Below are 23600 nucleotides of genomic sequence, written 5' to 3'. Positions count from 1 at the left end.
GAAATGAAGGAAGTAACATTTGATGCTTAAGAAATTGACAAATCAGTAGGTACTTGTTTATATTCTGGAAAATCATAGGCAAAACCATAGGAAAACAGAGGCAAAACTTCATTTATGTGAAATCAAGCTGAGTTTAACCTTGTAAAAAGAGCCTATCTTAAAAAGCCACAGTTAGTAAGCTGCTTCACTCTGAACTGTTTATGTTTGAATTCCATTTCATTAGTAGGAATTCTGCTTAACAATATGGACGAGATTTGCAAAATCCACGTGCTGTTTATTTAACCCTGTTGCATTTTGCACTCTTATTGATAAAAAGAAACTAATATTGACCTGAATATTCTCCCCTTGTATTTAGGATATCTTATGTTTTTGCTCTATGCGTGTAATTGGAGTGAAAGGAGAGGAGAGGGTGACAGCCTCTCTCACCTGTATACTGGGACAAGAGGGGCCAGAGGCAGCCTGAACAAAACACAGGTGGGAGGAATTCCAGACAAGTGGAGACACTGAGGAAAGCCCAAAGTTAAAGAGCAGGTTGTAGCCAGAGTTGGACGATAAATGATTCTCCCCAGCAGAAAGGGAAATGGTGTGGAAGCCCTAAGGGCTGGGCTCTCAGGGTGGAGAGTGGTTGCTGCATGCTATGATGCTGTATTTTGTTACACAGAGCTCATTGACTTGACCCAGATTGCAGTTTCACTCTGAAAATACACTGGTGTTTCCTCTCAAACTTGAGGTAGCCCTGTAGATATGAACTGATATGTTGACTTTCTCCCCTGATACGTTGCTGCCGTTTCTGTCAGTGAGGTTGTACTTCTTCCATTGCTGCTGAGGAGTCGTATTTTGCACTGTTGCCCATACTGAGAACTCTGCTCTGACTGCCATCACCAGAGTTCTCAGTGACAGTAGCTATTTAAGATTTTTTTGAAAAGCTAATTTATCACAGATAAAGCTCTTAAAAGTCAGCATACAAATTATTAATCACTCAATTTCTTCCCACCCATAGCTTGCCAAAATTGCCTTCACTTTTACGATACTAATTCATGATAGTCACAAGCTACATAGGGCTTAAAAGACAGCTTCTTCTTTTCCAATGTAAAAAATTATTGCCCTTTTTTTTCCATTTGTTTAGCTGAATAAATATTAAACTTATAAATTTTGACAAAGAAGTAGAAATGGCTGTGGTTTGTGTCTGTAATCAAATCCAAATTGATTTTCAAATATTTTTTCGTGTGCTTTAAAGATGAGTGTGTGGGTTTGTGTGCAGGTGTGCATACAGGCGTGGGGGAGAGACTGTAGTCTTGTGATACACATCTGAGAGAAAATTGGCTGGATGGTAGCAGCTGAAAAATAATTTTTTAACACTGTCTGTAATTATGCCTTAAAGAATGAGTAGAACTCAAGTCCTACCCATATTTGTGACTGTGCTGTCTTTTCTGCTTATCTGATGTGACAGATGTGCTGAAATGATTACAGATTGTTCTACAGGAGGAAAATACTAATTGCCACAGACAATTTAAACAATACAGAAGTCAGTCAATATTAAATACAGAATAAATATTACAAATTAATTTTAAATCTATTTTATAGTTATATGAGGGATATTGGTTTTCACAATCTGTTAATTACTGTCTTGCTAATCAAATGCTTTCCTATACAAAGTTATTGAGATAGAGCCTTCAGTGACCCATTGACATATTAATCTATCCCTGAATAATCTTATCTTCAGTTCAGCAACAGCATATTTAGAGAATGTTTTGAGAGACTGTTGTTGGTATTACTTGGGGAACAGTATTTTTATATTTGTGACTACAAATAAAATATGAAGTATTTTAGTAGTGACTCTGTGATTTAATTAAGAAATAAATTATCAACTTCCTTTCTATGCCCTATATAGGAATTGCTCCTTAGGTTGATCAAACTCTTGTGACCAGTGACAGGACTCGAGGAAACAGCATGAAGCTGAGTCAGGGAAGGTTTAGATTGGATATTAGGAAAAGGTTCTTCACCCAGAGCATGGTTGGGCACTGGAACAGGCTCCCTGGGGAAATGGTTATGGCACCAGCTTGATTTCAAGAAGTGTTTGGACAACACCTTCAGGCACGTGGTGTGATTCTTGGGCTGTCTTGTGCAGGGCCTGGAGTTGGACTCAATCATCCTGATGGATTTCTTCCAGCTCAGGATATTCTATGATTCTGTAACTGTTTAACAACTTTTTGGAACAGACAATCTAGTATAGGAGGTCTTAAGATGCAAACAATTCATTTTACACTCGTTCATAAAGAGCAGTGATGTCAACATCACGTTCTAGTAATATATTCGGCATTTATTTTCTTTCGCATTTTTTTAGTTACAATAAAGTCTTTTCCTAGTTAGTTGCAGTTAGAAAAAATTTTTGAAAGCAAGTTGCAGAAGACTGAGATTTGAGGGAAATGTTCCAAGGAGAAGGTTTTCCATTCTGTGACATGGTTCACAACAGAAAGGATTTCAAAACTGTAATTTTAACACATTTCTGTTGAATTGCCAATTTAAGATGTCAGTTGTCATCTTGTCAGTTCTAAGATGTATCCTTTAAGGGATGTTAATTGCCTTTAGAGTTTTAAAATCGTTATGTTGACTCAGCAGTAGGTGGTTGTGGCCTAATTTGTTGAAGGACACCACACTGTAGGTGTCTGTTCCTTCTTAAGCTTATACCTGATCTTGATCTTGCAGTGAGAGCTGCAGAAAAACAAGGAAGATGAATTCTTTGCACATTTGCCTTTCATAGTTGAGGTGGACATTATAAGAACTTCATGTTTGGATTTTCTGCAACTGATATGATTTATAATGTCTTGTAATATAATTAAAAGAAAATTTGCCAGGTGAATGAACTTGGTTTTTTAACTTATGCAATTCTGATTTTACCAGATTTGTTAACACATTTAAGGTTTTTTTTTATTAGCTTGTGTATAGCGTAGGTGCAGTTAGTACATGATTACGTAAGCAAATATAAAACTATTATATATTCTATTTGTATTTCTAAGGGTGGGTGGGGGAAGTGTTAAATTGATTGTTGCATTTGAAACTGTGGTCTGTTCTGCCAGCAGCTGGAACGTGATCAATTAAATGGGGCATATGAAAGGCAATGCTGTTGCACATTGTTAAAGGAAAATTACAAGTAGTATTGTAATACTGAAGTCTAAAGATATACTCTAGAAATGGCTGGTTAATTTAACTCCATCAAAGCAAGAGCATTCAGTCCTGCGTTATTGGCATGTTATAGAATATCTTTTGTTAATGCTACGAAAATAATGACAATTTTAGTAAGGGTGAAAGGTAACCTAATCAGTAGTAAACTTTCATTAATAAAACCATGTGATTGTGAAATTTCATTAGTCTCCTGAAAATGAAACTGTAGTTTAATTTCTAGTTAAACTGTTGGGCAGGTGAGTTCATTTTCCCCACCTTATTGTTGTGCTTTCGTTCCTACCTGTCTTACTGTACTCGTTAGAAAATCTGAATCATTACTGTGACTACTGACATTTCAGATTTTTCACAAGCTTCTTATAAGTCATGTAACATTTCTCCACACATCTTGCAATTCTGAAATTTTTCTACAGGAGGGTGTTGAAGGGGAAGTGGTAGCTTGTTTCCTACCCCAGTGCTCCCCAGGACCTTCTCTGAGCACCAGCAGCGGGGAACATTGTCCTGCTCAGAGCCAGGGGCTGTGGGCGTGAGGGGCAGGTGCCCTGAGAAGGTTTCTCAGCTGCTGCCAGCAGTGCTTGAGAAGTATGAGACAAAGAATTTCACTCACTCCCTAAGACCCCTAAGAGCTGAAGAGGACTGCAACACACTCAACAACTTGCTTTTTTGAAAAGAAGTGTGGTCGAATCTCATTAAGGCTGTTCTTCTGAAAACATTTTAATTAGCTCTCATTAGTGCCGTTGTTTTGCTGTTTTTTTTAAGTAATAGGAATTAATTGAAAAGCAACTTGAGCATTTTACCTAATTCCTGAAAAATCACGTATGAAAACATGGTAGCTTAACAAAAACATTAGGCAGGCATTATGTACGTACACACAGTCGTATTCTGTACTCATACTTGAAGCATATGTGAGGGGGATGAGTTTGTGCCAGCCATTGTGCAACTGAAGTAGTAAAAGGTTTTGCAAAGAAGATTAGAGTTGGCTTCTCAAGTGGATTCAGAGTGCTTCAAAGGATGTATAGGAAGTGGGGCAGAAGAGTTTTCAATAGTAGCTCTACAAAAGGCATCCGCATCTCTTTGTAGAGAGAAGTTTCATTTTAAGATCACTGTGGAGTAAAGTACTTGCAGTTAACTGAGTGTAAACTAGTGCCGCTTCATTTCAGAAGAACTGCCTCAAAAGATTTGCATGGAATTGCAGGGAGGAGGAGGTAGTTGTGTTTCAGGATTGCCTTGCCTTCCTGAGTTCTGAGCCAGGAAGCAGCAGAGCTGAGGGGAGGGAAACCTGTGTGACAGGAGGAGAGCTGTAAACCTCTGAGGAGGTGTCATGTAACCTCTCAGCTGAGGGATCCTCTTATGCCCTGGCAAGCTGCTTCTCTCTTCTGCCTGGCTGGGGTTATGAACACTTTCCAGGGCTTACTTTGGAGTGACATGGTAACAGGATTTCATGATGTAGGAATGAATTTTTCCTTTTCTGCCCCAGTGGCTTGGGTAATGCATGGTTTGGGAGCTGGGGAGAGGGGGTGTGTATATATTTTTTTGCGTTTTGCCTAAAGGATATAATAGATTGTAACAATTCCTTTTTTGTTTTTTTCCTCTTTCACAGCTCTAAAGCTACATAATAAACATAGCGGTCTCAGATTTTTTCAGCTTTCTTGTTATGAACTACGTTAGGAAAAACGTCTTTCATAGGAGTGAAGAAATTGTGTGGGTACAGTAAAGTTCCATTTGCTGTTGCACACCTGTTGCTCCCTGTGTTGGGATCACTAGTTACAATCGGGGAGGAATCATCAAGACCTTCTAGTCATTGCAACAAACTGCTAAGAATATGAGGTCTATAGTGGACAAATTACCAGCAGGTACTTTTGTTGTATAGAGCATTCTGTGGCAGTTAGTTCCAGAACTTACTAAACATTATGTGAAATGCCTTTTCCCTTGTTTTAAGCATGTTTAAGTGATATTTTCCTTTGTTGCCTCCCTTGTTTTGTTTCTGTGGGAATCTGGTAAATATCCTCTGTTCAGGTTTTGCATAGTTTTCAAATATGAGGCATGATTTTGAAGGTGTCGGTTATATCTTCTGTCTTTTGTTTCCCTTCCAAGTTTATTATTTGAAAACTACACCTTTTAGCATACTTACTGTTCCTACTGCTACCTTTTCTTGTTATACTATGTGTTTGTGTAGGACAGCCACAACAGCATTATTCAGATATTAGAAAATGTTGAAAGTGTGAAATTTTTCTGTGAAAATGTTTTTTTACATACTTGTTTGGACCATCTTTAAAAGAGTTGTCTGCTTGATGTTTATACAACACTGTCATTAAAGCAGTAATCAAGAAAGGGCTCAACTTTGGAATTAATATTTAATTGCTTCTGTAGAACATTGCTCACATATCATTTGTTGTGTTTCTTTGACAGTGACAGAATGGTTTCTTTATTTTCTGTTGGGGACCCATGATAACAAACCTGTAGTTAAGGGTTTATAGACTCTTTTCATTGTTTCTATCTGAGACAGTGTTCAGATTTGCACTTTTTATTTTATTTAGTTTGTGTGTAAAGGCTAGCTTTTCAGTACTTAGGGGCTGGAAAGATTTGGGATATTTCGAGAAAATAAAAGCAAATAAAAAGCATAGAGTATTTTTGATTGTTCAGTCAAGAAAATAAGGGTGGTAGACATGATGTTAAAATGCAATGAATGAGATGCAATCAGATCCTGGAAACACGGAGATGTTTCTCAGGTCCTCGTAAGGATCCCATCTGGGTCCTTCAGCTATGAGCCCTGGCTTCAGTGAAAGAATATACTCCCAGGAAACATGGCAAGGAGAAATCTAAGCAGCCTGTGAGGTGAAAGTACTCCTTTACAGTCACCTTTGCCTCTTCTAATTCACTGTGCCATTCTAGATCAGCGAAATTTCAGCTCTACCTTATGCTATTATGCAAAAACACCTTCTCTTGGTTTTGACCAAGTAAGGTTAACAGTGGCTAAATACATACTGTAGGGAAAGTGCATTCTGTGGCACAACACAAAGCCCTGACTGCATCCCGAGAACATTTTGGGGTAAAACTTTTGAGCAGAGGACAAATGAAACAGGCAGGCTGGATGGTTGAGGAACTAGGACTGCATATGGGTTGCATTGGAAAACCTGTTTGCCTTTCAGTCTGGATAAAGTGTAACCTCTTCTGCAGTGGAAAAGGAGACTAAGTTATACCAATATTAAATGTATCCATTCTCTGTGTATCAAGTGTGAATTTTGCATTGGTCATTCAGAGTGTTACATGACAAATGATGGAAAAAATATATAATTTTAGGGAATCAGTTTTTCATGAAGAAAAATTTTAGTAGACAGATCTTAATAAGAAGCACTGATAAGATGAGGGATGTAACTTGCCCTCTGGGAAACTCCTTCCAATCAGTGTCATGGGTGCAGAAAATTACAAGCCTGGGATTCACAGCCTGAGATGATTCTTACGCTGCCTGTAGAACTAGTAAAGACTCTTGCTGTATTTATCACTTGAATTTGGAAAAGTGTGAAGGGGTAGGATTTCTGAGTCCTGGAGGATATTGTACGACAAGTTTACTGTGGAGATTTTCATATTTGGAAGATGCATTGTTGGCTGAATTTATTGTCAGTAACAGTGTAGGGGGAAGGGCAACATCTTCTCTTTTCTTACCGTAACTGGGTATGATTTAGAAGTGATGTTCAGATTAGAAGGGTGACTCCTGCTGGTGACATGACATAATGAATGAATCATATCTACCTTTCGAGTGTAATAGATGACTAGTTTGACTTTGACCTCACAATAAAAAGAATTTTTTGTTGGACTTTGCTTGCCCCAAATAAGGAAGTAGTCCATCAAGAACACAATTTTTCTCTAATGGTTTTGTACTGCAAAGATTTTCCTGTCTTTTTTTGGGGGGTGGGAGGTTTAGATAAAAACAAGAACTGTAAAAAATTATTTGTCACTTCACTGGAATCTGAATCAGGTAAAAATTTAAAGAGAGAGAATGAAATAATCTTTCTTTGGTCAAAGAAGAAAATATTTAGGTACTCACAGAGCAATGAATTCCATCAGTACTATGGAGCTATTTTTATCTGTTAGGATTAGTCGATTTAACTTCAGACATAACCTGAATTTAAAATATTTACAATTAAACTTATAACAGTACTGTGTCTGTTTTCTTTGCAGGTTTGCTGGTCCTCTGGTACATTTCAGAATGCCGCTGGTAAAAAGGAACATAGACCCCAGGCACTTGTGCCACACAGCTCTTCCCCGAGGTATCAAGAATGAATTGGAATGTGTCACCAATATCTCCTTGGCGAATATAATCAGACAACTGAGTAGCCTAAGTAAGTACACGGTCTTAATAGCTGTATTTAGAACTGATATATTTTACAGTTACAGTGTTTGAGGTATGAACACCTTTTCAAATTCTCAGTAGAAAATTGTCATTGGGTCTGGAATGTGCTGCTTTTGTGGATAGTGTCTGGCATGGACTTCTGTGAAAGAAAGCTAGGAATTTTTCTAGCAGCATGTCTTAAAACACTTAATCCATGTATTTCTGTTACCAGTGGAACGTGACAGGAAAAGATAGCTGCTAGTTAATGAAGTCAGTAATTGCTAACCTTAGAGCAATTCTTGAGAGGGAGTATGACTTAATGAGAACTATATCACTGGTTGCTTAATTCTCTCAACTTAAACTCTTGGTCATTCAGAAAAAAAGAGGAGTTGCCTTTTGAAGTAATAAACCCAGAAATGTGATTATTATGTGGTATTTAAAATAGGTAAAGATTTTTCTTCCTACTTCTCCCTCTGTCAACAATTGTACCCTTGGTGCACTTGAGAGGAGTGAATACTTCTCGAGCTCTGGAACTCTGAAGGAGTTTTGCTGAAAAGGCTGATTTCTGGCTTATTTTTTCTTTAAGTTACAGCAACTCAGTAAGTTGTCAGATGAACCAGCATGATAACATTTTGGATTTCCAATACTACAAGTGTTTTTTAACCACTAGGACATTAGTAAAACTACCAACACATTAAATATTTAAATGTGCATGTATATACATCTACAATGTGAAAAGTCAGCTCCATAATTTTCTTAGTCATAGGTGAAGTAGCCTAATTTGTTGATTAGATTGATTTAATTATTGGTTTGATGATATGCTGTATGGTGAGTGTGTTGTGGCAGCCTATCAAAGCTGTTAGGCTGCTATTAGGTGGAAGACTTAATTGAGGACACTGAATTATGCAGTTGAGACAGGAATGCTTTACAGTACATCAATATGAACATTATATGATATAGCTGCAGCAACAAAGGAAAGTAACTATTTGAATACTTTCAGTGAACCAAGAGCATATCGTATTAGGATGCAGTATATGATCACCATCTGTGGTTTTGCTTCATTCTGCCAAAAGCCCTTCCCAGACTAGCTGCTTATGTACTTCTCATGTACTGTTCATGAAGCCTCCCCTTCCAAGTCCAACTTATTAATATTGTATTATTTTATTTTAGTTTGCTTGTTTAAAAAATTCTTACTTGATTATATGCGTCATCTGGAGGCATTTACTTTTGTAGGTGGCATGCCAAATTTATATTTGGTGTTTTCATTTGGAAGCATTATTTGACCTTAAAAAACCCAACAGTAACTTCTGACTCAACATCATGGTGTCAGATTGACCTGTTGAGATTCAGCTGCCTTTGCTATGTTTTCTTGGTATACAGAGCTTAAATCTAACATTGTATGTACTGCTGCTTAGGAGGAGGTCAGGATGAAGCAATACTAGAACAGAAAGAAGTCAATTAAGGAAGAAAAAAGAAATTAAGAATATCCATTGAATGCTCCCACATTTGTTACATGGTTTGCTGAGGATATAGCACAGAGAAACACTTGCAAGGGAATGTAACCGTAACTGTGTGTAACTCGTTTTTGGAAAAGCAATGTGGTTCTTCCCTGAAACATGCATACATATGTTTATACCAAGTTTTTATCTGATACTGTGTATGTTTTCAACAAAAAAAACCCCAACAAACTTTTTTTCCTACAATTAAAATAGAATGTTTTACAAAATAGTCCTTATTTCTCAGTACTGCTAAAGACTGTTCTTTAAAAATAGGGATCGTGTTACAAAGGTTTGAGTACTTGTGAAAGTATTTTGTTCCAGAATTCTTTTAGCTTTTCTGCCTGCTTATGCTAGGAGCAATACAAATTAAAAAATAATTGGGAGTTCTGGAATAGGAATTTTGTGTCTCATGCTTAAACCCGAATAACCAGACTTCACTTGGTGTGTCACTGTTAGGGGTGTACAGCGAGGTCTGCTGGCATGCAGATAAATTTTAGTAGTTGCCTGTGAGTCACAGCCAGCAGGCATGGTTTCACAGCAGTCCCCTGGCAACCAGCTTCTCTGCACTCCGTCCCTTTTTGTTTTCTGTGAATAACGTATATGTTTGAGAATCAGCCTTTAAGTTGTAGACAAAATGAGGCTTTACTCTGACGGTGGAAACTGAGAGTTCTGGTAGGGTTTCGTTTCCTTTAAACTAAAGCTGCTTTTACTTTTGGTGGTAACGTTATGCAAATCTAAATGATCAGCAATCAGTTATCTCTGCCTCTTAAGATTTTTCATTTACTGGCCCTCAAATAGAGGATCAATCTTCTGCCATTATGGTTGTGATTTTCATGACCAGCCAGTTTTAACCTTTCTTTTGACATGATATGGAGAAAGAGTGCTGTTATGGAATTGGAGCCTCCAGTACTTTAAATGATAAGGTCATTTGTGAGGAAAAATAAGCATAGAGTTTTGTCATGTAGGTCATTAGATCTCCATTCTTGGATATATTAACAGCTCACCAGGATTAGTCAAGCAGCTGTATCTAATTGGATCTGCTTTGCACAGGGTGTTGGACTGGGTCACTTCTGGAGGTCTTTTCAACCTGAACAGGATTGTGTTTCTACGATCTTGGATACAACCTTTAAATAGGATATACATGCAGCAACAATATCTATGAAATGACAGGAATTCTGTTTTCCTGTGTTTCAGTATAAAATCAAAAGTGCTTTACATCAGTATGTCAGTGGTATCTACTATGTGTCTCCATACAAATTATCAATCCTTTCATAGCTTACTTGATGTGCTGCTTTTAATTGTTCAGTTTGAGAAATTTTGTGACCTTTAAAAGTAGAGATGAAAGGATGAAATACTTACTTCTGCTTTGAGTGATAGTCCTTGCCTTTATCCCTGGAGCATGAAAACACGTCAGTCTGTCTTGATACAACATACAGAATTGCCAGTAAGTAATTTTTTCCCCCTGTCTATTCCCAGTCTTCTCTTACTTCATAAAAGGATCTGTTTTCTGACAGCTTTTCTTAGCATTGTGGCAGAACAGAAACTCTCTGGACAACAGCAACAGCTGTCTTAGTTTCCTAGCCATTCTTCCCTGTATTTCTTGCTTTCTAACAGTATCTGCTTTGAGGAAGTGCTTACCTAATTTTTTCAGCAATATTGCACATACATTAGTGCTCCAGTTCCCTATACGTTGGTGTAAGTCAGGCCATAACATTCTCGCATACATGAAACACAACTGATAGCATTGTGCAGCTGTGCCATTGTTAGAAGGCGAATAAATAGCTGTCTTGTGTGAATGTAGCCTCCTCATTTTATTCACAGCTACTGACCAATCTTGTTTTTCCTTTTATTCAGCTGTTCTGGACACAGAATCTTGGTACGACATAACAAACCTAACTGATGGGGTTTGTTCTCAGCCCTGGTCTCTGACACCTCCATCTAGGGAGGAGAACATTTCTTCTTTTGAGTATGTGCCTTTAATAAATATTTGTATTGCAGGCATTCAGACTAGACCTTTTATTCAATCATAACAAGATGCATTTTTTCTTTTACCTCTGCATAACCAAAGAGAATGCTGCCTAATTCTGCTAAGCTGGAGTCCCTTTTATGTTAGTGGAAACAATTTTCACTTAACATTGAACCTTTTGTTGCCTTTTCCCTGTTTCTAGCTTTTCTATGTACTGTATCTATTTTTACCATGTTCCTCTAATTCTTTCTTTTCCTTGCCCCTTATTTGTTAGTTTTCAGGAATGAAAGCCTGACTTTGGAGCAAATTATTTCTCCCCCTTATTTTTTCTTCTCAGACATGCTTAGCTTTTCTTTCTTATTTTTTGCTTACCATGCCCTCCCCGAGAGGGTTCATCTTGTGAGAAACACTTTTTCAGCTCAGGAAAATCTTCAGTTTGTCTTGGCTTAAGTAATTCAGTAAGTGGGAAATGTTTCTCCAGAAATACTTACCAGTGAGGTGTCAGCACTGCAACTAATCTTTAGAACCAGGCCTCTTGAGCTCAAAGATCAGCCTCTCTCTTCACCCTGTGTGGACAACATCTTCAGCACATGATAAGGTTCCTGCATGCTGCATGGTTGGAAGTAAGTCTCTGCAGATGTGCAGCTAGAGCTTCAGTCAGTATTCCAGAAACAGGAGAACCCCTGTGGCACATCCTGCACTGCCCATCCTCCTTCTCAGTGTGTTCAAGAGGACATTCAGTATTTGTTGTGAATTTTCTTCATTAGTCACTCCTCTTAATTTATTATTACTACAATTGCCAGGGAACACAAGAGAAAGTGTTCTTGTGCATATGGAGTAAGCAAACTGATGGACTTGAAAACTAAAGGCTAACTCAGCTTGAGAGAACCCCATCCTCTCAAAATCTTCCGTCTGATTTCTTGATGTTGTAAGCAAACTGATGGACTTGAAAACTAAAGGCTAACTCAGCTTGAGAGAACCCCATCCTCTCAAAATCTTCCGTCTGATTTCTTGATGTTGTCTTTGCAGCAGTGGCGATGCGACGCTGTTTTGTGTCCATCCGGAATGGTAATGAGAGGATGAGCAAGGGGTCAGTAAAGTTTCATTGGAAGCAATTATGTGTTAGCAGAAAAAAGTCCCACCTGCCATTAATTCCTTGCCTACATAAAGCAGTGAATTGAGGTTGTGTTAGAAGTAAAAGGAAGAGCAAGACTTCCCTTTGAAATGATCATTTGCACTGCTACTTTCAACATAAAGTTCAGCTCCCAGCAGTCTCTTTCACAGATTTCTGAATACATGGTGGTAATCTCAGCTAGTTTACTTGACAGTGTCCTCAGTGGGAGGTAACAATGATATCTCAGACTTCCATGGCTGAAGATTTTTGAAGGCTGACAACTTCTTTTTGGATGTCAACAAGAAACGTCAGACCTGCTCTAGATAAGGTCTTTAACAAAGTTTATTTGATACTTTCAATGCCCTGGTCAGGTTGTCTGATAAATGTCTGGTTCAGTTTTCCTGGCTGAAGGAATCAAGTTCTCTCTTCAGTACTCTGATACTCCTATTATAATCCTTAAGTCCAGTCCTTGTGGACTGCCCTCACACTTTCATAATGAAAGTTCCTAATTAGCATCAGTGCTATGTATTTAGTACATCATTTTTCAGAGCTTGCTTAGCCATAACCAATGAAGTTCCCAAGGATCTACCAAGGTTCTTATCTCCAAGTTCAATCTCCTAGCTTTTAGTCTGTTTCCTAGTCACTGAGCTGTGAGATTGAAATGATCCTGGTGAGAAATAAACCCAGACTTTCAAACTCAGATATATCTCTTTTTTTTCTAAAAATTAATTTATGTAGTGAAGATCTGAAGCTGAATCAACAGGCAATGGATATGTTAAATTATATGTCATAAATAATGGAGGAGGAAAAATGTATTAGTAGACTTAGTCTATCTTTCTTGTTTTGTTTTATAAAGGAACCTTGGTTATGTATTTTTAGTGGCTTATGTAGTAACTAATTATCCTGAGAGAATATTTCCTAATAAATACACTATATTGTGTAGAAAGGAACTATTCAGTAGTGGATAATGTAATCTTGCATAGTGTAAGTATATTGGGAAGGGATTGTGCAGTGGGACATGACAGGTTTTACAGCTGCTCTTGTTCTGTGCCTTTATTTTTTAGAAAATGCAGTGGACAAATATACTATATAGTGTGTGAACAGGAATTAAATAATAGAAATCAAGGAATGATAGTGTATACGTGGGTCACAGACTGAATTCTAAGCTTATTCTTTCAGATGTTTTATCAATTTCTACATATTTTTTTTAAATTGCCAAACTCATATTTTTAAACTAATATTATTTTGGGGTTTGTGTAGTTCAATATATCAACATATTTACTATTTTAATATCAAATAGTATTTATTAATATTAATTTTAGTGACATAACCCTTCACTATACTGTGCACTTAATAATGTCACCACATATTTAATGTGTATTTTTGTAATTTAATTCAGTGATAAATGTGTTGGATTAGATTTTGGGTTTGTAAATGTTAAAACATGCTCACACACACCACTGAGCCCCAGGAGTCTGGCAGATTACTTAAGGCTAAATTAATTAAGATTAATACTTCTGGCAAGATTGAACAATTGTCTTATTTTGATTGTGCTACTTGCTTCATCTTACATTGGCCTGAGTTTTACTAGTCATCCTCTTGAATTTCAAAAAATGATGCTGGTTTATGGCACTGAGCACTGTGTGTGGTCAATGTGTTTATCCAGGTAGCTACATCAAATTCAGACCATGTTTCACAAAGGCTGCCAGTGCCATAACTGATCTGCAGGATGCTGCTTCAGGTTGGGATGCAGTTGAGCGGTTTGGAACTCTTTAACAGTGCAGAAGGGTAGTAAAGAAGTGACTTCTTCCACAAGTCCTGGTTCAGGACTCATGTCCCACTCCTTGTCTGAGAGCCTGTAACTAAATCTGTTGGTAACTGATCTAGTGTTGCAAAATGATTAATTTAAACGGCCTTTCCTTAGGGTTTGCCAACAGATACAGCATTGAGAATGCTGGAGTTCAGGTGAGTTTAAGGACTGGAGTTTTGAGGGGACTGCTAATGTATGCCCTGATCCCTAGTGTGGTTGTAAGAATTTGTACAACACAATATGAAATCTTTGAAGACATCTCTTTGTCACACTTTATTTAATTAGCCTGAAATACTGTCCAGAACCTGATGTGGTGGTCGTGGTTGACTTCATCTGATACACACCCAGTTCCCCAGAACAAGACAAAAAACCCCGATTTCTTTTACCTTAGTATGTCTTCATTTTAGTCAGTTGGATTGTTAGCAGTTACTCATTTGTGGATAGAAGCCAGGGAGGCTGGATAAATGCTTAAGAAATTATGGAGGGAGATTAGGAGATAAAACAAATTAGAAGGAACATTTAGTGAAAGCAAAGCACTGTAAAATATACAAAAAGTACTGATCAGTATTTTTTGACATTTTATAAACCATTGTACACTTATTGCCATGGTAATGAATGGAAATGGAGTGGATAATAAATGTTTTGGTGGTTTTAGTTTTAAAAAAATGAGGAAGGCAGTAAGCAGTATAATTTTTATTCTATTTTCAGTTAGTAGCTCCTAGCTACGGTTTTGTTTTCAGCTCGTAGGTCTGTTTTAAAAGTCAGAAAAATAATTGTTCAAAATGCCATCAAAGTACCTGTATGTTATTGGGGGGAGGAAGGACAGAACATTGTTTCCAAGACATTTTATTTGTCTGTCACAAAAAAGGATACTGACTGACACCAGAGAGAGCTGCATTCCTGTATCCCTTTCTAACTGAAGGTTTAATTGTGATCAGAGCTCTTTGATACACAAGGAAAAGTTATGAAAAGAATAAGAAGGTGAATAATGAATTCCTTAATTAAAACTAAATAATAATGTATCTTCTTATTTAAATTTTTTTTTAAGTGCTCTGTGAATAAAAATAAATGCCAAGCAGGTTTTTCAAATACAGTAAAATAAGCTTTTCACAGACATTGAATTAATTTAATTGCAGTAGTTTCTATTGTTATTTAATTTAGTAGGCAAACAAGACCACTGATCTTTCTGATCTGGTATTACGTATCCAACTGTGAGCAGGATCCTAAGGTATTAATACTTTAATGGTCATAGTGAACTGTAATTCTCTTTATTGTACTGCGTGAAACAAGAGTAGAGCTTTTCAGCAGGCCCATAATATTGTAAATTTTCTGAAGTGTTAATGGTACTTTGGAATATTTGGATAATTTGGATAATTTTGCATTCTTACTCTTCTGACATATTACCTATAAATTATGTGGAATGAGATCAGCTTTGTTTATTAATGTGTTTTATTCTCACACTTTCTTTCACTTATTTGAGTTTGTGACACTTCGTTCAGTATTATCACCTGTGATTGTGTCCTTTGTAATCCATTCAAAATTGAAGATACATTCCTATAGAATACACACAGAGATGGCAACTCGAATACCGGATTACGTGTGTTATGTACTTATTTATGCATTCACATACAGTATTCTTTGGAATGGTAGTTGTACCTTTCACAAAAAGCAAACATTTTGCTTTGCTAGAGGGAAGCATTTGGTTAAATATACCTCTGGCTAAATAAAGAGACCACCAACAGACAGGTAGGTGGAGACATTATGGTTGGCATACCACTTCAAAGACAACAGGTTGTTTTTAATGTATTTCCCATTTGAGGATTAATGTTCATGAGCATGGGCAAATTATTCCTCGCTGTATGTTTGTGGTTGTATGCAACATAATGAAAAGATTTCCAAGACAGATTATTTGCAATTGGAGCTCATTAATGAGGTAGATGAATTGTAAGCCTGATGAAATGATACAGATAAAAATTTAGCCTTAAAATACACCTATAAAAGGGAAGTTACTGGATTTTGAAGCCCTGCCTGTATATTAATTTTTTATTCTATACATGAAAATTTGTATTTTATTTTAATTTTAGTTTGTATGTCTCTGAATATTATGTGAGTTATCTAATGAAAATTAATATTTGTGAATATATTATCTGAAATACATTACGTTTTTAGTATCTGTGTATTTAAACTTTAACAATCTTGTTCTTAGTGGATCACATTTTTAAGTAATTTCTCTTGCTTCAGGTACGTGTTAAAGAACATAAACTTTTCAGAGTTTCAAGACATATATTAGGTCTTAGGTGAGTTGCCAGCTGAGAAGACTTTTACTAACTTTCCACCTATATTTTTCTGTGGACTTGTGCTGCAAGACAAAGGTTCTTCGAATGGGAGTGCCTTTGGTCTGCTTCTCACTGGGGCTATTAGCAGTTGCTCCAAGAATGAGAGCAAGACAGCATGTAGGATATTCCTACTAACCTCCCTGCTTCCAGCCCTTTTCAGCCTGGAAGCCTCTCCAACTAGCTGAGGTTTGTCTGTATTTCCTAATGCTCAGTGTGTTTCTTTTTCATGACTTTGTATCATTGGCAAACTTTATTGTCATTTTTTTCAAGTAATTTACACATATCTTAAATAGCATGGATCCCAGCATAGAAATGTAGTAAAACTCACCTTTCTCGACTGTGAAGACTGGTGATTTACTCCTATGTCCTGTTTTCTACCTTTTGAGGAATTGTTTACCTGTGCCATTTCTTTTGTATGCCCCATCTGTTAAGTTTTCCCCAAACCGTTTGATTAAGGACTTTCTAAACTCTCTTGGAAATCTCAGTAGATCATAGCTCTCTATCCATGTGCTTCTAAACCATTCAGAGATTTCACTTTACAAAAGCTGTGTTGCCTCTTCTGTCACGAGTCATCCAGATGTCTGCTAATTCAGTTCTTCATAATGACCTATACCAATTTGTATGGATGTCAGGCTTATGGGTCTGTAGCTCTCAAGATGTTCCATGAAAAAATTTTTGAACCTTACTGTAGTGTGTTTCAGTGTGTGTAAGGAGATTTACAATTGTTCCTAATATTTGCTGATCATTTTGTTGATTTAGTTTTGTAATTTTTATATAGTTCCTTCAGTTTCTTTGAGCCTCCCACAGTGAGTTCTCGCATCAGGGTCTCTCCAGTTCCCTTCACTGAACACCAGTAGAAAGTGTTAAATTAGCTTGTCCACAGGGGTCTTGTCTTCTCTGTATTCCTTTATATTTTCATTGCCAGTCAGCTCTGCAGACTCCCTGGCAGGCTTTCTTATTCCTCATGTCTTTGAAGGAATATTTATTGTTAGTTTGCTAGTTGTTCCTCTTCTGTTTTCTTATTCTGCACATTTCTTCTGATTTCCTCTTATATTCCGTTGTTTATAGTCATGCTGCTTTTCTATTGCAGTTACCTAAGTCTTAATAAATGGTATGTGCTGGCCTTGTGCATACTACACAGCATCTTTAAGTAGTTTCCACAGTACCTGCAGGGATTTAATTTTTGTTCTTTTGATGTGTTTATATAAAAATGTCCTCGTTTTTATGTATACTTCCAGATGTACTGCTCACCAAAGGCAGAATTTCCACAGCTATCCTTTCTTTCCTTTTATACCTGTCACAACTTGAGTGCAAAGCAGGTAGTTAGAAATTTATGAGATTTATACTTCCAAAACCAACGTAAGAGCACAAACAGTACATGAATTACATATGCACAGGATCATTAAAGGTTTTGAAAGCTATCACATTGTATTTCAGAAGTGTGGCTACACATTTTGCTGGGTAGTCTGGTGGGGTTTTTTCAGTGACATTGGCAGACTACTCAAATGGAGTTTTGAGAGCATTAGAAGCAGTATGTGGAGTACTCTGTAGAAGAAAAACTCATTACTGATCCTTTTCTCATAATATTTGAATGCCCTGCTCTTTTGTGCAAAACGTATGATGTACACTGATGAGAACAAAGGAGTTTTGTTGGTTGGTTGGGGTTTTTTTACTTCAGTGTAAACGGGTCAGTTACTAGAATTTTGATCCTTCGAAGAAGAATTTATTATTTTAGTGTGTATTTTTGAATAGGCTTGTTCTAATTCACCTTGATGTGAATATCTGATCTTCCTTTTTTGTAAAGTCCTCTGTACAGCAGGAGTGGAAGCTATGCTTCATTTTGAGAAAAGTGTTGAGGTAAATTTAAAGATAAGTTACTGCTCAGACAGGAGCAGCTTCAGATGCTGGAAGTTGTCCTTTTAGACATATCCAAGAAACTGTGCAGTCTAGTTCCATGCGTATCAGCATAGTGAAATAATTTTATAGCAGCTGAATATCTGTCCTGTAATGTATTAAATAATTTAATTTCTGATAAATTAAGTTGCATATTAAGTATTTAACTTCGACTTGCTTTTCTTAAGGATTCTTAACGGACTCAGTAAGTATAGGTTGTTACGAGTGATACTCATGCATCTTAGAATTACTTAATTGAAATAGTAAGAAATAATTTGCCTGTTTTGTGGTATGCTTGAATTTTATTTTTTTCCCCATGTTTCAGGTAAATATGCTGAAGATATATTTGGTGAACTTTTCAATGAAGCACACAGTTTCTCATTTAGAGTCAACTCCTTACAAGAACGTGTAGATCGCTTATCTGTCAGTGTTACACAACTCGATCCAAAGGAAGAGGAATGTAAGTTACCTCCTGCATGGAGGATTTCTTATTTTGTCACTCAGACAGCACTGACAGGTGAAATGGAAATAATACTTTAATAGTTTAAATCATATTTATAAGAACACAGAGCAAAGCATCATACGAAAGGTCCATTTCTATTTCTGCTACAGGTTTCTTTTGTAGCCTTGAGCAGCTTTCTGAACTCAGCGTTTTCGTGGTTACTGAATGATACTCTTACTAATGAATTTACTTAAAAATGGCTACAGGAGTATCTGTCACTTCCGTAGTGTTATGTATTAGGAATATTAATAATACTATGTAATGTTATGTGAACGCTTGGAGATAAGTCTGTACACCTTTTTAAACCTTTCTACTAATTCTCATGGAATGTAAACATTTGTTCAAGTAGGATTTTTGCATTTAACTTGTACCATCTTACTTTCTGTATGATGTTATAGTTGTATAGCTTCATTTGTTGATGCTGTATAACCTCTTGGATTCTTCCTAAATAGCTTTAAGTATTAGAAATATTGGTTAGCACTGAGAAAACAAGTGCTCTCAAAAGTCACCAGCTCATGCCCATAAGACAAAATCTGTATGGAATTTTAAAAGGTGCCTAGGCTTTGTGATGAGTACAGAAACATTGACCACCTAATGTGTAAATGCCGTGAAGCTCTTTTGCTTTCCTCAATATCTGTTGGTTGCAGGTGGAACTGTGAAAAATCTTGTAACCCCAAACATTTTAGGGTGTTCTAAACTATGTGCTTAAGACCTAGAAAGTAGAGCAACATCCCATCATGAAAAATAACTTCAGATTGCTTGTGGTATCCAATTTTAAACTATAGAAAGCTGTTTCAGTTCTGAATGTCTAGATATAATAATTGTGTATTATTACATTGTGGGACCGTAATTGTGTACACAGAAAAAATGAAGTGTCAAACCAGGAGCGTGGTCTTCAGGCTGTCTTTGGTTATAGATGTCAAAATTTCACTAGTAGCAAATTTAAGCTAAGGGAAGTTTTGATTCTGTATTTCGCGTGATATTAATTTTAGAACAAGTTTTGAAAGACAGCTGTTCACAGCTAGTAGCAGATTTTCCACAAAATCATGACTTGCCTAGGGGAATTCTTACATTAATGGGATTTTCCAAGTCTCTTGATAACTGAGCATAAATCACACCCATACACCACTTTTTCCAATTGTTGTGGTTTAACCTGGCAGGCAGTTAAACACTGCACATCCCCTTGCTTACCCCTGCTCCACAGTGGGAGGAGGGAGATAATTGGGGGGGGGGGGGGGGGGGAAAAAGGTAAAATATGTGGGTTGAGATAAAGACAGTTTAATAGGACAGAAAAGGAAGGGAAAACATCAATCATATTAGAATATACAGAACAAGTGACGCACAATGCAGTTGCTCACCACCTGCTGACTGATGCCCAGCCAGTTCCTGAGCAGCAGCCCATCCCCCAGACACCTTTTCCCCTGGGTTTATATACTGAGCATGACACCATATGGTGTGGAAAGTCTCTTTGGCCAGTTTGGGTCACCTGTCCTGGCTGTGTCTCTTCCCAGGTTCTTGTGCCCCTCCCTTCCCCCCCATCCTGCTCGCTGATAAGGTGGGGTTAGAAGCTGAGAGTCCTTGACCACTGCTCAGCAACAACTAAAACATCAGTGTGTTATCAGTATTATTCTCATCCTGAATCCCAAACGCAGCACTATACCAGATACTAGGAAAAAATGAAATCTCTCCCTGCCCAAACCAGGGCATTTTTCCTATGATTGGATAATGATAAAAAGTCCTTTTCATGTACCATAATAAATTGTCAGCAGTTGTAATCTTGTAAGAACTGTAACACTCCACTGTTAATGGCATTTCCTCATTTACTCTTGACAGCCTAGTTTTGGTTTAAATCAGAGGGACATATATGTTGATACATCATATCTAGTATGTTAATCATTCACATTTCCAGAAAATGGAGAGACCATTTTAAGCCATTGAGTTAAAGCATCCAGGGATGTTACAGGATAGCAAGATGGAAAATTGTATTACCCTGTGTAAAAGGCCTTTGACAAGTTTGGCTCTGGGTTTCAGGACCAAAAATCCATAAGTCTTTGATATTAGAGAATTGCTAGAAGTATTTTTAAGTAGTGTGTAGTCCCCAATGCGCCATACCAACACATTTTCACAGAACTGTGCATGCTGTAGTGTTTGCTAAACTGTATAGCTAAAGAAAGGTACAGACACTGCAGTTAAAGGAAACAGGGCTGGGAATAGGTCTACCCAATGAAGTCCAGCATGGCTCAGTGTGACTCGAACCTGGTCCCCTGAATTTGTGTCTCACACCATAGAATAGCAGTGGCTGCTAGTACTTCAGAGGAACACGTGCAGTCCTCAGTGTCAGGAGCTGTTAAATGACTGCTTTTTTTAACCTAAGAATATCTAGTCCCTGAGCTGTACCCAGTGCTCCTTATTCACAAGCATCTGCCTGGAATGAGTCACCACATGAGGACAAAGGAGATGGGAAGACATTTGATATTACTTAAAAGTTGGTTGGGAAACTTTTTTCCTTCAGTATACTGTTTTGGGCTTGACTTTAGAAATTGATCACAAATAGTTTAGTCCTAGTGTGGACTAGAAATGCTGAAGGATGTTAATGCATGAAGGGGAGGGCAGGGGAGAATATTTGAATTTATCTTTTTTAACCCTCTATTCAAGAATTAAGCAACTTTCAGTACTTCTACTCAGCTAACAGCATGAGTAAAATGGGATGTACTTGTGAAATGAGTCTCATCTGCTCTTTGCCAGGAGGCAGTAATAGAAGATTTAATGGGTTCCTTTGGGCCCATGCTATTACACAAGAGAAAGAAATTAAGATTCATTTAAAGCTAAGTGGCATGAACGAAAACAGCCCAAGTCAGCTTCACTAAACAAGATGCAGATACTTGACAAGATGTTTCTGATAGAGTCAGAGTAATGAAATTGTTTGAACAGTCTGTGTGTTTTCTCATTTTGAATTATTACAGTATCTCTGTGAAAGAATAAAGCCAAGGTTAAGATTGTATCTTTAAGAGCCATAATCCTTGTGCACAATTTTTCTGTCATAGAAGAGTTGCTATGAACTTGGTTTGGTTTGAATTATTACACATTTTCAAATTCTTGATTTCTCAGTGTTATTAATTTCATATTTTAATAGATTAAAAAAAATACTTTATTCTTTTCATATGCATGTGGGTTTTTCCCCTCAGAAGATACCCAACTTGTATGCAGACAAAAAGAAATCCTCTGCTTTCCATCAGTAAACTCAACTTTATTTCAATTGTATGGGAAACAAGCCCATACGTATCCAAGAGTAATAATATCTGGGGTCCTTTTAGGACTGAGAAAACACATTCTTGCTATAATGCTGAACTAAGGTTGACAGCATCACTAGCCCTGCAATATAAGGTGTCCTCATAGGTGAGAAAATAAATCCTGAGTATAGTTTCTCTGCAACCATTTTTACCTTCAGTATTTACTTTATAGGTAACATTACTAACTGTCCATATATATGCAAATTGTATAAGTAAAATAATATTTTTCTTAATTGATCACATTTTTGTGAATTTAACTGTGCCTTTTAAGTGTGAAGTACTGCTAAAGTGAATAATGTCATACTTACAGAAATCTGACAGTTTTGAAAAGAATATTCATTTTAGCACTTATGTGGTTCTTTTTTGAAATGGTGATACATGGTACAGCGCTGATGTACACTGTCATGAGGTATTGGAAAATAGTTTTGTATCACTCAGAAATAAATAACATCAGGGCAGAATGAAAATTCATAAACTCAAAGTTTATCAGAATATTTTGGTATTAATTTAGTGGATCTTTCAATGTGTGCTGCCTAATTATATTTAAATCTCAAACCAGAGAGGATCTCAAAGGCAGTGCATCAAATTCTTGATTTCTATAGCATATCTGTTACAACAAGCAACTTAAATAAACCTAATGACAGAAGTGCTGTGGGTGAGCAGCCTGGCACACTTCAGGAAAGGAATCAAACAGTGTTGTGGATTTGTTTCAGTGGACTTCTGGCTTTGATTATATGTGCTTATTGTTTTTCTAAACATTCTATAAATATTGCCCTGTCATTAAAACAATAGTAGTTCAGAAGTTTGGCTGAACTAATGCCAAAAAGAGATTTGATGTTTTGCTGTGGGGAAAAAAAGGTGGCATTTGGTGGGGAGAAATGTAAAAATCATGACAGATAATTGTGGTCTGTATACTTCTGAAAATGGGAAACTTGGTCAACTTTAAAGTCTGGATAGTCAGCCCCTTGTGAGACTTAGAAGGAAGGGGTAGTAAATCCCAGTTTAAGGGGCCACTCGCTGTCTCTAGCCTCTGAAGAGGATTTTCCTGAGTATAAAAGTGTATAAATGTAATCAAAATTAAGAACAGAGAGCACGTGAAAATTTGAGTTATGGTCTCCGCATGTACTATGTTAAGCGGTGAATAACTCTTTTGTCATTTCATTCTTTAAAAATTTTACCTTCAAAGGCAAATAAAGGCTGTTAAATTATATAGTAGGTCACTTTTTCTTGCACATTTCTACTTAAAGAAAGTTGGATTTGAGTGTGTCTCCCTCTCAAGATTCTGAGCAGGTAGGCTGGGCTCCAACTGCTCTCCAGGTTTCTTCTCCAATTTTCTTAGGCCCTTGATTAAATTTATGGGTCATTTAGTAAGTAAATCAGTTTTAAATTAGTGTGTCCAAGGCTTAATAGTTCCATGGTAAGACCATGATATTGCATATTTTCTGTATAAAAAGAGGGATCTGGACAAAATACCGTTTTCTAAACAATGTGGTGGTTTTGTTGAGACTCACCAGCAGATTCAGTGCTTGATGCCCTTGGGTAATTCACATCTTAATGGGGCTTCCTGGTTCTACACGCTTCATTTAAAGCAGCTTCTGAGTCCTCTTAAAATGATTGCTCTAACATTTACATCTTCTTTTTGTTTACCCATAGTAGTTAAGGTACATACATTTCAAAGAG

At 37.0% G+C, this 23600-nt stretch overlaps 1 protein-coding gene across 5 annotated transcripts in view; it reads left to right on the top strand.

Annotated features, from left to right (window-relative positions):
- The window catches only part of WASF1 (WASP family member 1), an 89751-nt gene that overhangs the window by 53372 nt on the left and 12779 nt on the right, over positions 1-23600 (top strand). For 4 of the 5 annotated variants that reach the window (XM_048298642.1, XM_048298643.1, XM_048298640.1 and 1 more), the window contains exons 2-3: positions 7360-7520; positions 18454-18588. In XM_048298642.1, coding sequence (XP_048154599.1) covers positions 7388-7520; positions 18454-18588 — 268 coding nt within the window. In that variant the 5' untranslated portion in view covers positions 7360-7387. Of the gene's footprint in view, positions 1-4780; positions 5034-7359; positions 7521-18453; positions 18589-23600 lie in introns of all 5 variants that reach the window. The other variant, XM_048298641.1, reaches the window with a different exon arrangement.

The sequence above is a fragment of the Corvus hawaiiensis genome, chromosome 3, assembly GCF_020740725.1.
Source record: "Corvus hawaiiensis isolate bCorHaw1 chromosome 3, bCorHaw1.pri.cur, whole genome shotgun sequence".
NCBI lineage: Eukaryota > Metazoa > Chordata > Aves > Passeriformes > Corvidae > Corvus > Corvus hawaiiensis.
The sequence above is the reverse complement of the archived record's forward strand: the minus strand, read 5'-3'. Positions and strand labels throughout refer to the sequence as shown.